This window comes from Anomalospiza imberbis, chromosome 1, assembly GCF_031753505.1.
Source record: "Anomalospiza imberbis isolate Cuckoo-Finch-1a 21T00152 chromosome 1, ASM3175350v1, whole genome shotgun sequence".
Lineage (NCBI taxonomy): Eukaryota > Metazoa > Chordata > Aves > Passeriformes > Viduidae > Anomalospiza > Anomalospiza imberbis.
Genome location: NC_089681.1, coordinates 132,772,537 through 132,788,527, shown reverse-complemented (window position 1 = coordinate 132,788,527; position 15,991 = coordinate 132,772,537). Strand labels below are relative to the sequence as shown.

At 34.2% G+C, this 15,991-nt stretch overlaps 1 protein-coding gene across 1 annotated transcript in view; it reads right to left on the bottom strand.

Moving 5' to 3' along the window:
* Nucleotides 1-15,991, bottom strand: part of MALRD1 (MAM and LDL receptor class A domain containing 1) — a 236,655-nt gene that overhangs the window by 147,250 nt on the left and 73,414 nt on the right. Inside the window, exons 18-20 of the mRNA XM_068212566.1 lie at nucleotides 12,629-12,716; nucleotides 9,668-9,844; nucleotides 7,216-7,393 (exon numbers count right to left, since the gene is read on the bottom strand). Of these exons, the coding sequence (XP_068068667.1) occupies nucleotides 7,216-7,393; nucleotides 9,668-9,844; nucleotides 12,629-12,716 (443 nt within the window). The remainder of the gene's footprint in view (nucleotides 1-7,215; nucleotides 7,394-9,667; nucleotides 9,845-12,628; nucleotides 12,717-15,991) is intronic.

Here is a 15,991-nt window from a genome sequence, read left to right as displayed (position 1 = left end):
CCTCAACCTTTGTTTTTTAAGTGATCTTCAGAGAAGGTAACTTTCTTAATTCTGAGAGTTAATCAACTGACCCACCCTTAAATTCATTTCTTTCCTATTACATAAAAAGTCTCCCTTGGGTTTTTTTTTTGTTTATTTGTTTATTTGTTTTTTAATGAGACCTCAAGAAGTTGATGATGACAAGAGTAAAACATATTTTTCAACGTATATAATAATGAATGCTTTCAGCATAGATCTTATGTAAGTGCTGAAATTCAGAATACAGGCAGGCTCCCCTGCCAGAAGCTGCAAAAACTCAGCCCAATTTAGAAAATTAGCCCATGGAAAACCTCTTAGTTGGCAGCTAGACTAAGTGTCATTAAAATCTCGATATTTACCCTTTGAAAATAATTAATTTTACCTCTGTACTGCAAGCATTCCCTATACAAAGACATTCCTGTGCTGGTCCAAAAATCCTAATTAATTTCAGAGGGAAATTCACAACACTTTAATGGATATAAAATATTCAACATAAGCAACTGACCTATATTTGCATACTTGTCTTAGTTAATAGCTTAATATTTCAAATATCTTTTGAACTGTAGTTGGCAAAGAATGGACATTTATAGAAGAATCTTTATGCTATTTTCCCCTTCAAGGCATTACAAAAAACACAGTGAACTGAATATAATAATTAAGGAAAGATTAGGTGGGTTAAGAAAAGTTAAAGACCTATCAAAAAATAAGTCCCATCTTAAATCTGGCAGTATTATTGAGTCACATCTCATGCTGTAAATTACACATTTCACAGTAGTAATTGTCTGTTGCAATGTCTGAAAATCTTATTCAGATGTACTTTCTTGCACAGCAAGTACAAGCTCTTATTTAATGAAGTTTTGGACATCTCTCAGTTTTTAAAGTCTTAATTCATCTGTGTATCTTCTACTAATTGCTTGAGAATCCCTAACTAAACACGTAAATGGACTTTTAAAATAGCCATTACTCATTATTTTTCTTTAGGACTGAAAACTAAACCTGATTAGTAAATAAGCAATTCCCTTTCACTAAATGTTCTGATTTCCTTCCAAATTTCAGCAATAATGAGGAAAAAAAACAAAGAGAAATAATAAACTGGAGAGGGACATTTTAATTTACTTAGAGTTAAAAGTATCCCAATGATCAGCACACTATACTAAATTCCAAAATTCAGCACACTATACTAAATTTCAAAATTCAGAAAGCAGCAGCCTCCACGTGCATTTCCATTTTTCCTGATTATATATGTCCATGAACACTGTACAGTATGTACATAGCAAATCAGAGCCCCACATCAATTGCACCTATTATGCACTGAAAGTATTATTCTTTCAACTCTCCAACACCACCTGTCTGGGATCTGCCCAGTGAGTGACCTGCTATTAGAACAGATGCGTTTCTGTAGAGAGAAAAAAACAAAATAGTGGTCAAGAAAACTCAGTAGGGCACTAGATGACCTTCAAAAGAAGCACTCTCTTGACCAAAGGGAAAGGATTGTGGAATACTGGACACATGAGGAAATTGTGGGCCATAAAAGCTCAAGCTGATGGTTTGAATCAGACAAGGCAGTGGCTTCATTTTGAATTTTCCACATCCTCTGCATCCTTTATCAGGGTACTGGGGCTATGGGAGATCACTCCCTTCTCTAGCTTCTTTCCCCCAAAGCATGAGTAAGCAGCAGGCAGAAGTTTTGCTAAAGTTAATGCATTTGCAGTTTTTTGTTTAATTAGCTAAGATTTCCTAGCTAAAAACCTTTCATCAGAAGAGTTCTGAGAAAAAAAATTAGTCAATAAGGTGTTAAATTCTAACTTTTAAGTCCTAAAAAATATATTTATGAGAAAATATTCCTGGTTTTGTCTTTTTTTTTCTTGTAATGTCATCAGAATATAGCATTGACATTTTAATGCCTTATATACTTGACACAAGGTTGTAGCAAACTGTGATACTTCAACCTTTTCATCATGCTAACTTCATTTTCTGTTGATTCCTACTAATTCTTGTTTCTTAGTGTCAAAACCAGATGATATGATGGTTCTGGTAAAATTTAAGAAGGTATATAAAGAAAACCTGTTATATTTTCTAGCAACTAAAGTTGCAATACAAAGATAAAGCATACAAACTTCATTATTACAATATTCCAAAGGAAACAGGCAAAGACATGAGGACAGGTTAATCTTTATATATTAATATAGAGTCAAATGTAACCTCAATATTATGTGTAAAATGGGGAAGCCACATATTGTACCTTTTACTAGAAATTTTTTCTGTACTGTGGGAAACTGCTGAAAGGTTCCTCCTTTTGGGCTGGGTAACAACATCTCAATGAACTTCCCATTGTGCAGGTCAGTTCAGCCAGAAGGCCACAGGTGGTGGAGGAAGGAGAGGGACTCGTGATGGGCAGGACCAAGGTTTTAGTTAAGGTGTGCAGTGACTGCACCTATCTTTAGGAATCATGAGAAGACTTATGCTGAGAGAGAAGGAGAATGAAAAAAAAACCTTGTTTCTTTTGTATCTGCACTTGTTAGGTATTCAGTGTCTGTACCAGAAATTCTTTGACTACTTATCCTTCTGTAGATAATACAGGATGGGCTATTATAGGTTGCAACATGAAAACAAAACCTTCACAGACCTCTTGCAGTTTGACATATAACATATCCATGGGCTTCAAAAAAATTCTTCCTTGAATAAAGATTATTGCATCTGTGAGAATATTGTTTCAGAAAAAGAATTTATATTCAAAATTAAAATGTTATAAAATATGTAATTTCCAATACTTTTAAAGGAAGATAAGAACTCCAATAATGTAATTAATTCTGTGCATCAGAGAAAGATTTTTCTCTGCTGAACACTTCCAACCACTTAAATTCTAATAGGTCCAAAATAGTCAGTAACTGAAATCTGTATCTAACAAGTAGAAGAAAAAAAAAAAAAAAGAAAGGAAGGCTTTCCTTGAATTAAATTTCAGCATTTCTGTACAGATAAAAAAAATAAAAGAAAATTGAGAGCAAACAGTCATTAGGAATGCAGATTTTTCACTTACAGCCACATGTGTCATATTAAATTCAAACTAGTTATTCTAAAAAAGAGTAAACTCTCTTATTATGACTTGAATTTTTTTTCCTAGTAACATTCCACATCCATTAAAATTTATTATTAAGGCTTAATAAATGCAGAGACAAAAAATGTAAAATGATTGTCACGCCATAATGAAGCAGACATAAATATTTTGGAAGACAGGTGTCTGAAAGAATGTCAATAATCTATTTCCTATTGCAGAAGACAACCTCTACTTGTGTTCCCAGCTGTCTGTAAAATGCTGGATGCCAACTGACCAAGTTCTTTGCATAGTGCTAGAGAAAAAAAAATCTATCTTGAGCATCTAAATTTTATCACATGATTGAGGTTCAATAGTTAATTCAAACTGAATGGAACCAAAGGTGCTTAAAACAGCAAAACACAAGTCATACTGAGACCTGTAATTGGACACTGACATCAGAAATTTACTCAAAAGAAAACCACTAGGAATACGAGAAGGAATTCTTGTACTAAATAAAACTGTAGTATATTTATTATTGGATCCTAAAAGCCAAAATCCCAGAAGAAAATTTCTGTGACCATGCTTCAAGTGTATCACAGAAAGTTTTGATGCTTTGTTTAAGTAATAAATACAAATTACAGGAAGAAAATGAGGCAAATTAGGCAAAGTTTTACCTACACAAAATTATTAAATTATTCACTTTTTAATTTATTTTTATTATGACTTTAATCCCATACTCTGGCATCCTAATATAAGAGGTTAAAAATACTTTGGGTAGATTCTCTTTCTTAATACAAAATTAAGTTTGATTAAATTATGATTGCTTGCAATGAAATGATTTGACATTCTGCAAATAATTTCTCACCATTAGCTTATTCTTAAAAGTAATTTGTATTTAAGTTGGACACACAAGTAAAAACAACCCAACAACAAACAAACAAACAAACAAAAAAAACAAGGAAAAAAGAAAAACCACACACAACACTTTGAAATGTTTTCTCCTCTTTTGAAGTTCTTAGACTCTCAAATTTAAAACATTTCTTGACTGCTGAAAAAACTGCTGGGCTTAAGCATATTACTTAAAACCTTTAATTTTCCTGACTTTCCTGAATTCTGATAATGATTGTCTGAAAAGGAGACACAAAAGAATGACAGAAATATGTTTATCAGGGGAACTATTTACACAGCAGTAATTATCATGTCAGCTTCGTTTTATCTCTGCATTCATTTTTGTTTTGATTTATTAGATTTGATGCATGAATTATCATTTCAATTAAGTGACTACAAAGTTTTCAATTAACAGTTGTAACCAAATATCATTTGTGTCAGAGAATTTGCTACATCACTAACCAGATTTTTTAAAAAGGAAACAAACCAGCAAACATCCATTTGCTGGTGTCAATTTAATACACTTGCTTAAGCCTACACAAACTGATACTTTTATTTTTGCAGCTTTTAGAAACTTAACTGCAATAGAGAATTCCATTTCCTGAGTATAGAAACACATCACAGCAGCTCTACATTCGAATATGAATAGTGGTCTTTTTAGTGCACAGTGCCAATGTCACCCAGCCCTTTGCACAACACATTACAGGCTTTTTCCAGCTCAAGCCAGGCTCCAATAGCAGACTCCCATAATGGCTTCTATTCCTCCAGCCTTTGGTTTCTATATATGCATACAAGCTGTTCCCTCTATTTCCAAAGTCATTACTTTCACTTAATTAATGTAATTACAGCTACAAAGACTCACACCTTCACCTCACAATTCACCAGCCTACATGTGGCTAGCCCAAGTACTTATTCTGGGGAAGCAGATGGTTTGACTACAAGTATTGACAGGTATTTTTGCTGAAAGAACTCATTGTAAGCTGCACTGCCAACTTCTCTTGCATCAGAATGAATCCAAACATTTCTATACACAGTCCTGCATATTTTATTTTAATTTGCAAACATAGTGGATTACAGTAATACAGCTTGCCTCATCTAACCAGTTGAAATTTGGGGAAAATGGATGAGAAAATAAAGTGAAATGTTGCAGGGCTTTAATTCAACAAAACTGCTGCTCTGCATCTCCTGTGGTAATTTGGAAACATCTATTTTCTGTACTTCTCTATAGGCCAATAAACAAAGGGAAGAGGGAAACCACAGAACCAAATTGCATCTCATGTGAAATATCACAAGAGCAATACATTACAGAGTTGCCTGAAAACTGTAATCTCTATGGATCATTTACTTTCTCTTTTCACCAGTCCTTTACAATATACCGTTAGTTGCATTAAACCTTGAAAATATTTTGAAAACCAGTAATACAATTCCATGTATCACTGTGCCAAGGTAAACCTATACTGGAAAAGTTGTGGGAGGATTTACTAAGTACACATACAGGGCTGGTATTGGCTAATATACAACAACTAAAGAGTAGTCAATGAAAGATTTGACAGCTAATTTATTGTAAACGGTTGCTCTTCTTTGTTATGGGATACACTTCCTTGTCATAGATAATGTGGAGACCTAAAAACAGCTTGACAGCCCTGTAATTCTTTGTTATTGTTGAATGATTTTTTTGAGTTTAATATTATTGTTTTGGGATCTTTGTAAAAATAAAGTAATTTTAATGAAATACACAGTGAAACTATCATATTGAGCTCACTCTTTATTAGTTATAGAAATTCAGGCTGAGTGAATGCAAAATAATGTCATTTTAAACTAGTAGCAATATAGCAAAGATTTTGTTGAAGTGGTCTTAATTTAAAGACCGTCTTTGCACTCTGTGGGCTATTGTCACAGAAACTAAGAATAAATGTCACTAAATTCAGGCAAGTATTTTTCTGTTCAGAGTAATTATACTGTACAAAAATTTACTTATTAATGAAGTTGTATAACATTTAAAATTGATTGTATTTATTACATTTACTAGTTACCTGTAGGGATTTTTTTTAATAACTCTTACTGTTACTTTTAACTGAAATACACTGGAGTAATGCATTTTTTAAACACCTTTCTTACTTAAAAAATAAAAAAACCCCAAACATTTAAAACCAAATGTTCATGCAGAAAAGCTTATTTTTGCTCCTTCAGATAAATCAAAGGAGTATCCTCAGAGGAGCTAGTAACTATCTTAAGCAATCTACCCAGAATGCAACATTAATTTACAAATCTTCACTGAGATAATAGAAATATTTTACATTTTAATATGAACTTATATCATTAACCAGAGAATTGGTAAAATAAAGAGAAGTGGTAAAAAAATACCAGCTAAACTGGAGTTTAGCTCTAACTACAGTAGTTTTGAACTGCTTTAGTTAAATGAGTGCAGAATTCACAGGACATTTTGTGTTCACTTGTACAGCCCACCCTTGGGCAAAACTGCTGGGAAATGAACAATAGCACAATAACAATAACAAAATTGGAGGCAACAGCTAACAACTAACAATATCTAGTAAGGTAGAAAAGTGACCATAAATTTTCTGTGTGAATAAAGACTGAGAAGGTATTCACCTCAAACTAATCAAGTGGATGACCATAATGAACTAAATTAAGCAGTGCCAAAATAATTACAAAGCCAGCTTTCAAAAGAGAAGTCAGCTTCAAAAGAAGTGTAAAAGTAGGATGAAAATTTCTAATAGGAGGAATTGATAATGCAGTGCAATGAGCAGTGGCCAACACCCAGTTTAGATATGCCAGAGGTCCCCTTGCGGGTGCCACAACCACTGCAGAGACCAGACAGAGCGCCAGACTCCCTGGGTGCTGCCAACAGCCTGCAGCCAACTGCTGGGCTGGCAGTTTGGGGCGCTGGAAGGAGGGTAACACTGGAGCAGCCTTGTCTTCCAAACTTCCCATAAGGGGGAACATGCTTGTACTCCACATATCCTGTGGGAGGAGCGTACATGTTTCTCTGGAGAGGGAGGCACAGACACTTTTGGGAATTACTTATAGAAGGGTGTTTAGAATTTTTTACCTCCTTATTAATGATTTATTTTGATTAATCTGTAATATTGATCCTGCATACCTACTTCACCTATTGTCAGTTAATTACATGTCATTAAAAAATCAGTAAACTGCTTTAATATTGTAAATGCAGCAATTTTCCCCCTTGACAATCTATATGTGGTTAAGATCACACATTCTAGATGAGACTCAAGCAGCCGAGAAAATGTACTCACGTAGTATGATCAGTTAATGGGCAGTGTTGTTCTTCCTCAGGGTAGAGATTTGCTCCTCTTCCAAGTTGCCACTTGAATGCCTTTGTGAAAATTATGGAGTAATTTCCTGACATCTGCTCCAAGGCTGGTTGATGCCATCCACACAGGTCTGTATCTTCAAAGTCACAGACTTCCATAACTTTGGAGATTAGCAGTGATTACTCATGTTTATATAAAAATTGAAAATCATTAATTCATGTTACAACCCAAAAAGCAACATGGAAATAAAAAGGATTCTATTTATATTATCCATGATTACTGAACACATTACTAACATGCAAAGTTTTTTTCCTTACAGATAATACATGAATTTTATATTTTCTCCTCTATTAGACTGATTCTAATTTTGGGAATATACCAATTCCTTTGCACTTCAGTATCTACCTTCATGTGAGTTCTGACCAGGCAATGTTTCAGGTAATTCTAATAATCTGTCATGTAATATACATGTAAATTCATGTAAAATTCATCAGCTGAGAATGTGACCTGCTGTAAAGTTCTGTCTCCAGTCCTGTAGACCAGTGACATTAGCAAATCATTGTAGATTGTCTACAAAGTCCATGACCATAACTCTAAAAAAAAAAAAAAGAAACTCAAACCAGATTTAAAGCAGTCCTCACAAAACTTGAAAGTTATATAAAAATGCATTTATTTGGTATTGGTATCAAATACTGTATTGTTGTCTTACTAAAAAAAAAACATGCAGCTGCCTTCCAAAGAGCTTTTGCTTCCTGAGCATCAAAGTGAGCTCACTACTGACCCTACTTAGGATAAAGAAACTAATTTTATTTTCCATTTCTGCTGTGAATATTTATTCTCTAGCACATGGTCCAAGTTGAGTTTAGTCACTCTCCAGAACTTTGAAACAGATTATTACACTTAAGTTTAAGTGACTGCAGTAAGACTTGTGCAAGGGGAACAAGAATTTATTTTAACCCATAAACCCATAAAAATGCTGCGTTAAGATTTCCTGTTTTTTTGCTAGAATGTGCCTGATGCTTCCTTACTTGAAGGCTAAAAATGGTAGACTAAAGAGAGTGTGAGTTTTGATTTATAGGTTTTTTTATCCTCACTAAGGAAGCAAACTGCAGCCAGTGTGATCTCATGGGTTGCCCACATGAAGATTTGTGATGTTTCCTGAAAATGATGAGTTGTGTTAAATGCTTATTCCCCTTTTGAACATGCTCTGTAAACATTATATTTAAAGTGCCTCTGAGAAAGATAACACCTTCCTGTGACCATATTTCTGTTTCAGTCTGGACATTTTTAAGTCGTAGTCCAGCATTGTCATTTAAGTGATAAATTCCCATCTTAGTGATGTGAGACCTCAGATGAAGCAAATATGTAAAGGTGTATTCTCCACAGTATTCATCTTGCTTAGAAGAAAAAGATGTTTTGTGAGATAATGTTCTGCGAGGAGAAATATTCAGAGGGTTCTGCATTCATGTTTCAGGGCAAGATTTCAATGGCTGTTGAAGAGTTTTTTCACACTATAGGAAACTAACCACGGTACTTAAACATCAGATTCTTTTCTTCCAGTTATTCCCACATAGGAAATAGACATAAGGGAGCGAATGACACTTTTCCTCACTGAGCCCTCAGCCCTGAGAGGTGATTGAATTCCCTTCACAATGTGTAATGAATTAAGAGTTTTCATTTTCAGTGACAATAATTTTGCTTGCTTAGGCTGATAAGGTCACCGTCTCTAGATGTCTATCCCCCTCGTTAACTGGCTTTGGTACTTGCAAGAACTATTTATTTGAGGCAAAAGGAAGTCATTAATAGCTTCTAAAATGCTCCAGTATGAACTGCTGCAACTCAGAAACTATCAACAATTGTCTTAGATCTTTATGGCACATCATGTGTGGACCTTGTCCATCATCCCCCTTACAGTGTTCCATAAGACTATCAGAGCTTTACAGGCTGGAACTCATCTCTGTGCGGAGTAGGCTGAATTTCACAATTATTGCTGATGCTGAAACAATTTTGTATTAAAAAAATCCCAACAACCAACCAAAACCCATACTCATTGAAGCAGTTAAAAAGTGGATGCAGTTCTCCCAGATGTCCACCTCAAAGATAAAACTCTAAAGTTTTTCTCTCTTCCAGTCTGGACTAGTGGACATTTTAAGAAAATATGCTCACTTCAAATTGTCATGTATGGTTACCAATCATTAGGGAACTGAGGATTCCTTCCCATACCACATTTCAGTAGTAACTTGAAGTGTTGAGTCTGAATCAGAAGGCAGAAAGTGCATTACATCACACATATTAAGAGTAAAATGTAACTATGTTCCTGGGGAAAATCACATTAAAATAGCATCTAGGTGCTAATACCAAATTATGAAGATAAGATAGAGCTTAAGACACACAAACTAGTAAGGTAGCAAAGAACATGATTTGACCCACTCACCACAAGCTGATTCATCAGATTTATCAGAGCAGTCAGGTCTAAAATCACACTTCTGGATCATCTGGATGCAGTGGCCAGAGGCTCGACAGACAAACTCCTTCTCTGTACAGTTGTTCATGGGGAGCGTGGCAGGAACTGAAGTTCCTGAAGTAGTTGTAGAAATAGTGGGCAAGTATCCTTTGGAAAAGGAGCCAAAAGGATGTTGAGCACCTGGACTAAGGCATTCCAGCTTCATAATGATTTCTTCCTTTACCACTGTCCCCCTTTTTCCAGGGTATGGCTTTACTGGAATCATGCCTGGACCGTTGAGTGACTGAAATGCTGTTCAGCAGGAGCTGAATTGGAGCTTTCCTCAATGGAAAGCCCTGGTTTTGTCACACCATCCATACAGTTTTTGACACTTGCAGGATTTACACCTCTTGCCGGTCTTTCAAATTTGGTTTAACCCACTGAGTAATTTCAAAAAACTAATGCTGACACTCACACAGCAATCACAGAAGCTGATTTTCCCAGGGCACCAAAGCTAACAGATTGCTCAGATGATAATGGGTTTTTCAACATGTTGATTACTACAAGCAACTGTGGAAATTACTATGTAACCTTCTTACCTTGTAAATTTATCGCTGAAAAAAATTATTCTCTCATTAGAGAAATTATTCTGAGGTCACCACCTTGTTCCACCACCTCCTTTAGATTTCATTCAAACTCATTACCACTACTTTCAAATCAATTGTCTTTTTTCATCCTCCTATTCTTTACTATGCACCTTTCTTCAAGCTTACTCTCTTTTCTTGAAAACCTTTGCTATTATTGTCCATAAAAGGAATTTCCATTATAAAAATCCTTTTTAAAATTTAATAATTTATGAAATTATTAGCTGTAGTGCACAATGCACCTGAGCAATAGACCTGAGTTAATTAAAAAAGTACATGTGAAGACTTTTCATATTAAATGTGTCAGGGATAGCAAGGATTTATTTTTTTTTATCCCTGACAGCTGGAGCACTAATATTGATAATAAATTACCCATTTCTTTTTTGTAGGGTAGAAAGCAAATCTATGACATCAAATAAATTATTTTCCAATCAAATGAATGATACTCTCAAAATGTCCTAAAACTCAAACAAAAGACTTAGAGAGGAAGGAATGTTTTGAAGTAAGAATTGTATGAATTGACAAATTTATCTACAACTCAGAATAACAGCAAGGACCTTATTGGTCAGAAATTTTTAAATACAAATGCCACATTTAAGGCTCTGCTCCTGATACACTGAAATGGAAGAAGAAATTTTGAATAACCATACACACAACACCTGAAAAGAAAGGAGGATCTGATACCTCCTCTCTTTTGAAACAATTTATTTTCTGTACTTTTATTGAATACCATTTTGTCCAGAGCAAGCATCACTGAATAGCCTTTGGTCAGGGCATTCCAATGACAGGTTGAAGCAGTACACTCAAAATTCAAAAGATTCAACAACTTTAATGTTACTTATGAGAGACTTTACCACCAAGCTGCCAAGCCCATCTCTCCCTGTCAGTATTTGGTCACTTAAAGTGGACCTAGAGCAATTGGGCACTACTTGATTCTAGTGTGCAGGGACAGGGGAATCCTGCTTTTTCAACCTGATCCCATTGGTGTTAAATATGGTGGGATGTGCCATCGTTGTTGTCTATATTGCAGGCTATTCCCACAGTACCTTTGACTGGTGATTTTTTCTTTTTTGTTTGTTTGTTTTTGTTTGGGGCGTTTTTGGTTTTTTTTTTTTTGGGGGGGGGGTTGGTTTTTTTTTTTAATTGGAATATTTTTATGGCATGGATGAGATGAAACAAAAGCAAGACCTTAGACTGTCTCAAAAATTGCTCTCAATTTCAAAAATATACAGAACACAAAACCTGATTCCTGTCCACCATTATACTTAAGTATTTTCAATTTATCTTTCCACACACAATGAGGGTTTTTTTTTTCTTAATTTGAAACTTTGAAACTCTGACCCTCTATGTTTGCCAATTTCTTGTTTAATTTTAAAGTTTTCTTCCTAAGTAATTTGAAATTATTTATGGATTTTCTGATTAAGATGTTATTCCCTGAATATAAGGCACAATTCATTAACTGAATATTTACAAAAATCCTTCATATCCAAAATAATACCTGCTTTACCCTGTATAAATATATTAAAACATTAGATAATTATCTGCAAAAGAAATACCATACATATTTGATATTCCTAGTAGAACTAATTATATCTGTAAGAAATCTTTGGAGGAGCAGAACAAAATGCATCTACACTAGTATGTTTTGGAGTAAGTGCTAGGATACCAATATTCAGACACTGTTTTAAATTGTTTGCTGCTCTACAGCCCTGTCATGACTTTAGAGGAACTGTCACACTGTATATAACCCTGCAATGCCTGCTGCAGCTGACAGTACCCCCCTTAAAATCTATTGTGTGGTGAACTCCACATGCTGAGTCTGGCATCTTGAAGTACATGTATTTTGGGATATATTATTTTACAATTCTGTAGAGACTGTTCTACCATTGGTAATAATCACTTTTGAAAACCGGTTGCTCTATCACTTGTACTAATTGTGTGCTGTCATGTGAGAGCAATTGGCACAATAAGTACACTAAGAGGGGGAGGGGAAAGCTGTATCAAACGGAATTGGCAGAATGAAAGTTCAGTTCATTTACACACAACCAAGTTTCTGTTACCTTCTAGGAGTCATGATCTAAAAGAGTATAGAAGCTGCACACTTCTCACTAAGGATCTCTTTTGGACCTTACATGCACAGCAGAACCTATTTTGTCCTGATGCCTGGATATGAGTCTGAGAAGCAGGGAAACAAGTCTGGATTTCCTGACTGACATTTTAACCTCGTTTTTACTTTTCTAGTAGCAATATTTACAACTGACAGCAACGAATTAGCTCACAGCTTGGAGATGTGCATTTCAACTCTTACCATTGTAAAGAGTACAGCCCAGAAAAGACACATCATCAAGTCCAATGTCTCCGGTGAAACCATCTCCTACGATACCTTTCACCAAAATCTAGGAAAACAAGAATTACAAAAGCATTTTTTAGTGTATAGTATACTTCCACTTCTCATTAAATATTTCTTATTAATTGATAGAGGAGTCATTTGCCATATTTCTCACTTAAAATTAGATTAAATTTATTGTGGGGGATATAGTCTATTTAATGACAATTTACTAAAGTGACTAATTATTATTAGCTTTCACTGGTGGTCACATTAATCATAGTGAACCATAACAGAATGGATGGCTTCACAATGGCGTAAATTCACTGAAACATCACTGTGATATTAAATGATGGCAAGACATTATCATAAGTGGCACATTATGACTACCTCCTTTGGTACTTATTGCAATAATATTAATCATGCTTAAATATAATACCATTCATGTAAAAAAAAATATAGACTCATACAAATTTCAGTATGATGAAAACAATTAGGCAGGTAAGAAATGAGCTATGGAACCTCTTAAAGAAAAATATTCTACTGCTTCATTAGACTTATCAATGAAGCAGTATTTATTGCTTCATTGATAAGTCTACTATATAGTAGATAAGTCTACTATACTATTGCTTCATTGATAAGTCTGCTTCACTATATTTGCTTAATTATTTTCTACTGCCAGGGAATAGGAGAAGTTGGCGTTTGTGAAATACTCTCTGGAAGACTAAATAAACCTGCTCTCTTCTGTTTGTTGCTGAGTGATAAATATCCAGCAGGTGATTAGTAAAAGATTTGATAAGAAATCAAGTTTAACTAAATAATAAACCCCTACCTATAAAAATAATAAAGCCTTCTCAAACCATGCACTTTAAAAAAAGTTTTTGCTGATCCAGCAGAGTTCAAACACTGTTATTTCTTTGCCATTGTTTAAAATCTTTATTTTACATGCTACACACACGTTCAGTTTCAGAAATGCTGTATAACATTTCTAATGTATTTTTCAGATTTTTCCTCACTTCAGTAAAAAATTCCTGCACATTAATGAAGTATAAATAGTGGCAAAATTATGACAGTTCTGCTTCAGAGTACTGTTAGTTCTACTATTTTTGTTGTAATTTATTTATAAAGAAAGGTTATACTCAACAAGAACCATTTTTCATATGATATGTACAGAGACCTTTTAAACATTACTCCTGAAATTTATTATCCTGTAACAGGAGAGAAAAACTTAAAAGATGCAAGGAATGGCTTTAAACCAATAAAAGAATAATATCAGTCTAAATGTATTAACACTGACAAATTTGTTTCTGCTATTTTGAAGTTGCATGTGAATTGTAGATTTATTACTGATGCTGACATCACCAGAGTAAATAAAAATGATTACACTTCATTTATATATTATGTCCATTAAACAAAATAAATGTGTATGCTAAAAGAAGACAGGTAAATGTCCCCTACTGTGGATATGCTCCAGATGGGCCATTTTAGCATAAAATATATTTCATATGAATGACAACAATAAATGACAGCATTGCTTTTTATTGCTCTCACAGTAGTATGGGATTCTTATTTTTCCCTCAGGATACACACAAATATTCTTTACATTACCAGAGGCTTTTGGGTATTTTAGATTAAAATGGGGACAATGCTACAGTACTGGTACAAATAGGAATAAAATGGTTAGAAATGGGAAACAGGACAAACAAAAACATCTACTATTTGGAAAGCCACACAAGGAAATTTATTATTCCAAAATGACAAATCTCCTTCCACTGTAATGTTTACTGGCAAACAGACAGCAGTTTAAATATAATTTTCAATTTGTTTTCAAAGTATGAATGATTAACTACCTGCAATTAATTACTTATTTATTAGTTCAAATTTAGAAAAAGAGGCAGTGAGTTTATTTAATTACACAGCAAATACTAAGATAAACCCAAATACACTAATTTTTCATGGGATTGGACTGTGCACTTGTGGATGTCACTACTGAATGTGCAAGGATCTTCAGTCTCCAAATCCACCTGTGTCCATGCCCCCAGTCCTGACAGACACACGGGCTGAGGACATCCTTCTATAACATCTTCCACCAATATTTCCTTTACGAAAGCTGCACTCTTGCACCTTAAGCAGTAATATGTTTTAAAGGGATTAAAAATATCTGAAGTTAGAAGTGACAGGACACAGTTGTCTAGGAGGAATTGAATTCAGAATACCCTTATGCTGATTATCATTATGATTGTGTTGTTTAAAATCTAGTCACCCACATTAATTTTTAAACATTTATCTATGCACCTGGGGAACCCAATATTTTGAAATATAACATGAACTCATTAACAACACAGAAAATGTAATAGTACCATAGGTATACACTTAGAACTGAAAATATGACCAATTTATGAGCTTAGAGCCACAATACAGAGCATAGTCTCTCTGTAGCTATGGTTTAACTTTGACCACTTAAATTAATTTGCCAGACATTATTCTGTGAACTTCATAAGATATTATAAAGCAACCTCTAGGAAATTCATCTGCTGTGAAACTGATTTCACATCACATTTATTATTTGAATGAGAATAAATAATTCCCAATTTCATGTTTTCAGAAGTCAGACTCAATGAAATCTATAAAGGTATCCAAAGTTATCTGACATAAAGAAAAGAGGGGGAAAAAAACAAAATACATGAAAGCAAACTGTATTAGAATGACACTCTGTATGCATAAAAAGAATGATCCCTTAAGATTTTGAACAAAATAGGCTTTTGAAGAGTGAAGTGACTTTATGACAAGTGTTAATAGAGGAATTATAATGGATAATACTATTCTGTAAAATGCTCAATTTTTAAAGTAATGCTCATTTCTGTCACTAGCCAATTCCCACTGACGGTTACCGAAGTAAAATCTTAATTTTTATACAAGCATAGTTTAAGACAGAATGGAAGGTATTTCAAAAACTGTGGCGCATTCAAAATTCTGAGGGTTTCCAAAAGTCTAGGAAATGTAATCAACTTGTAATTTAGACAAACAGTAAATCAGGGTTGTCACAGGAAGTGTCAACAGGGTTATTTAGTGATTTTTATTTCTAGTTAGATCATAGTAATTTAGATTAGGTTTCTCTGATGATTTCTGGCAAGAAATCATGCGATTTGGTTTCAACGGGAAAGAACAACCACACAAATAAAAGACAAAACACTTTTTCATGAAAACTTTTGTTGCAACTTACTGAAAGCGAAGTCCTACACATTTCACTGCATATCTCTGACGTAAACTACCCCTATGTTTTAATGCTAGGGATGAATAAAGAAAATTGTATAATAACTTTTCATCAAAAAAGCAATTAATTCC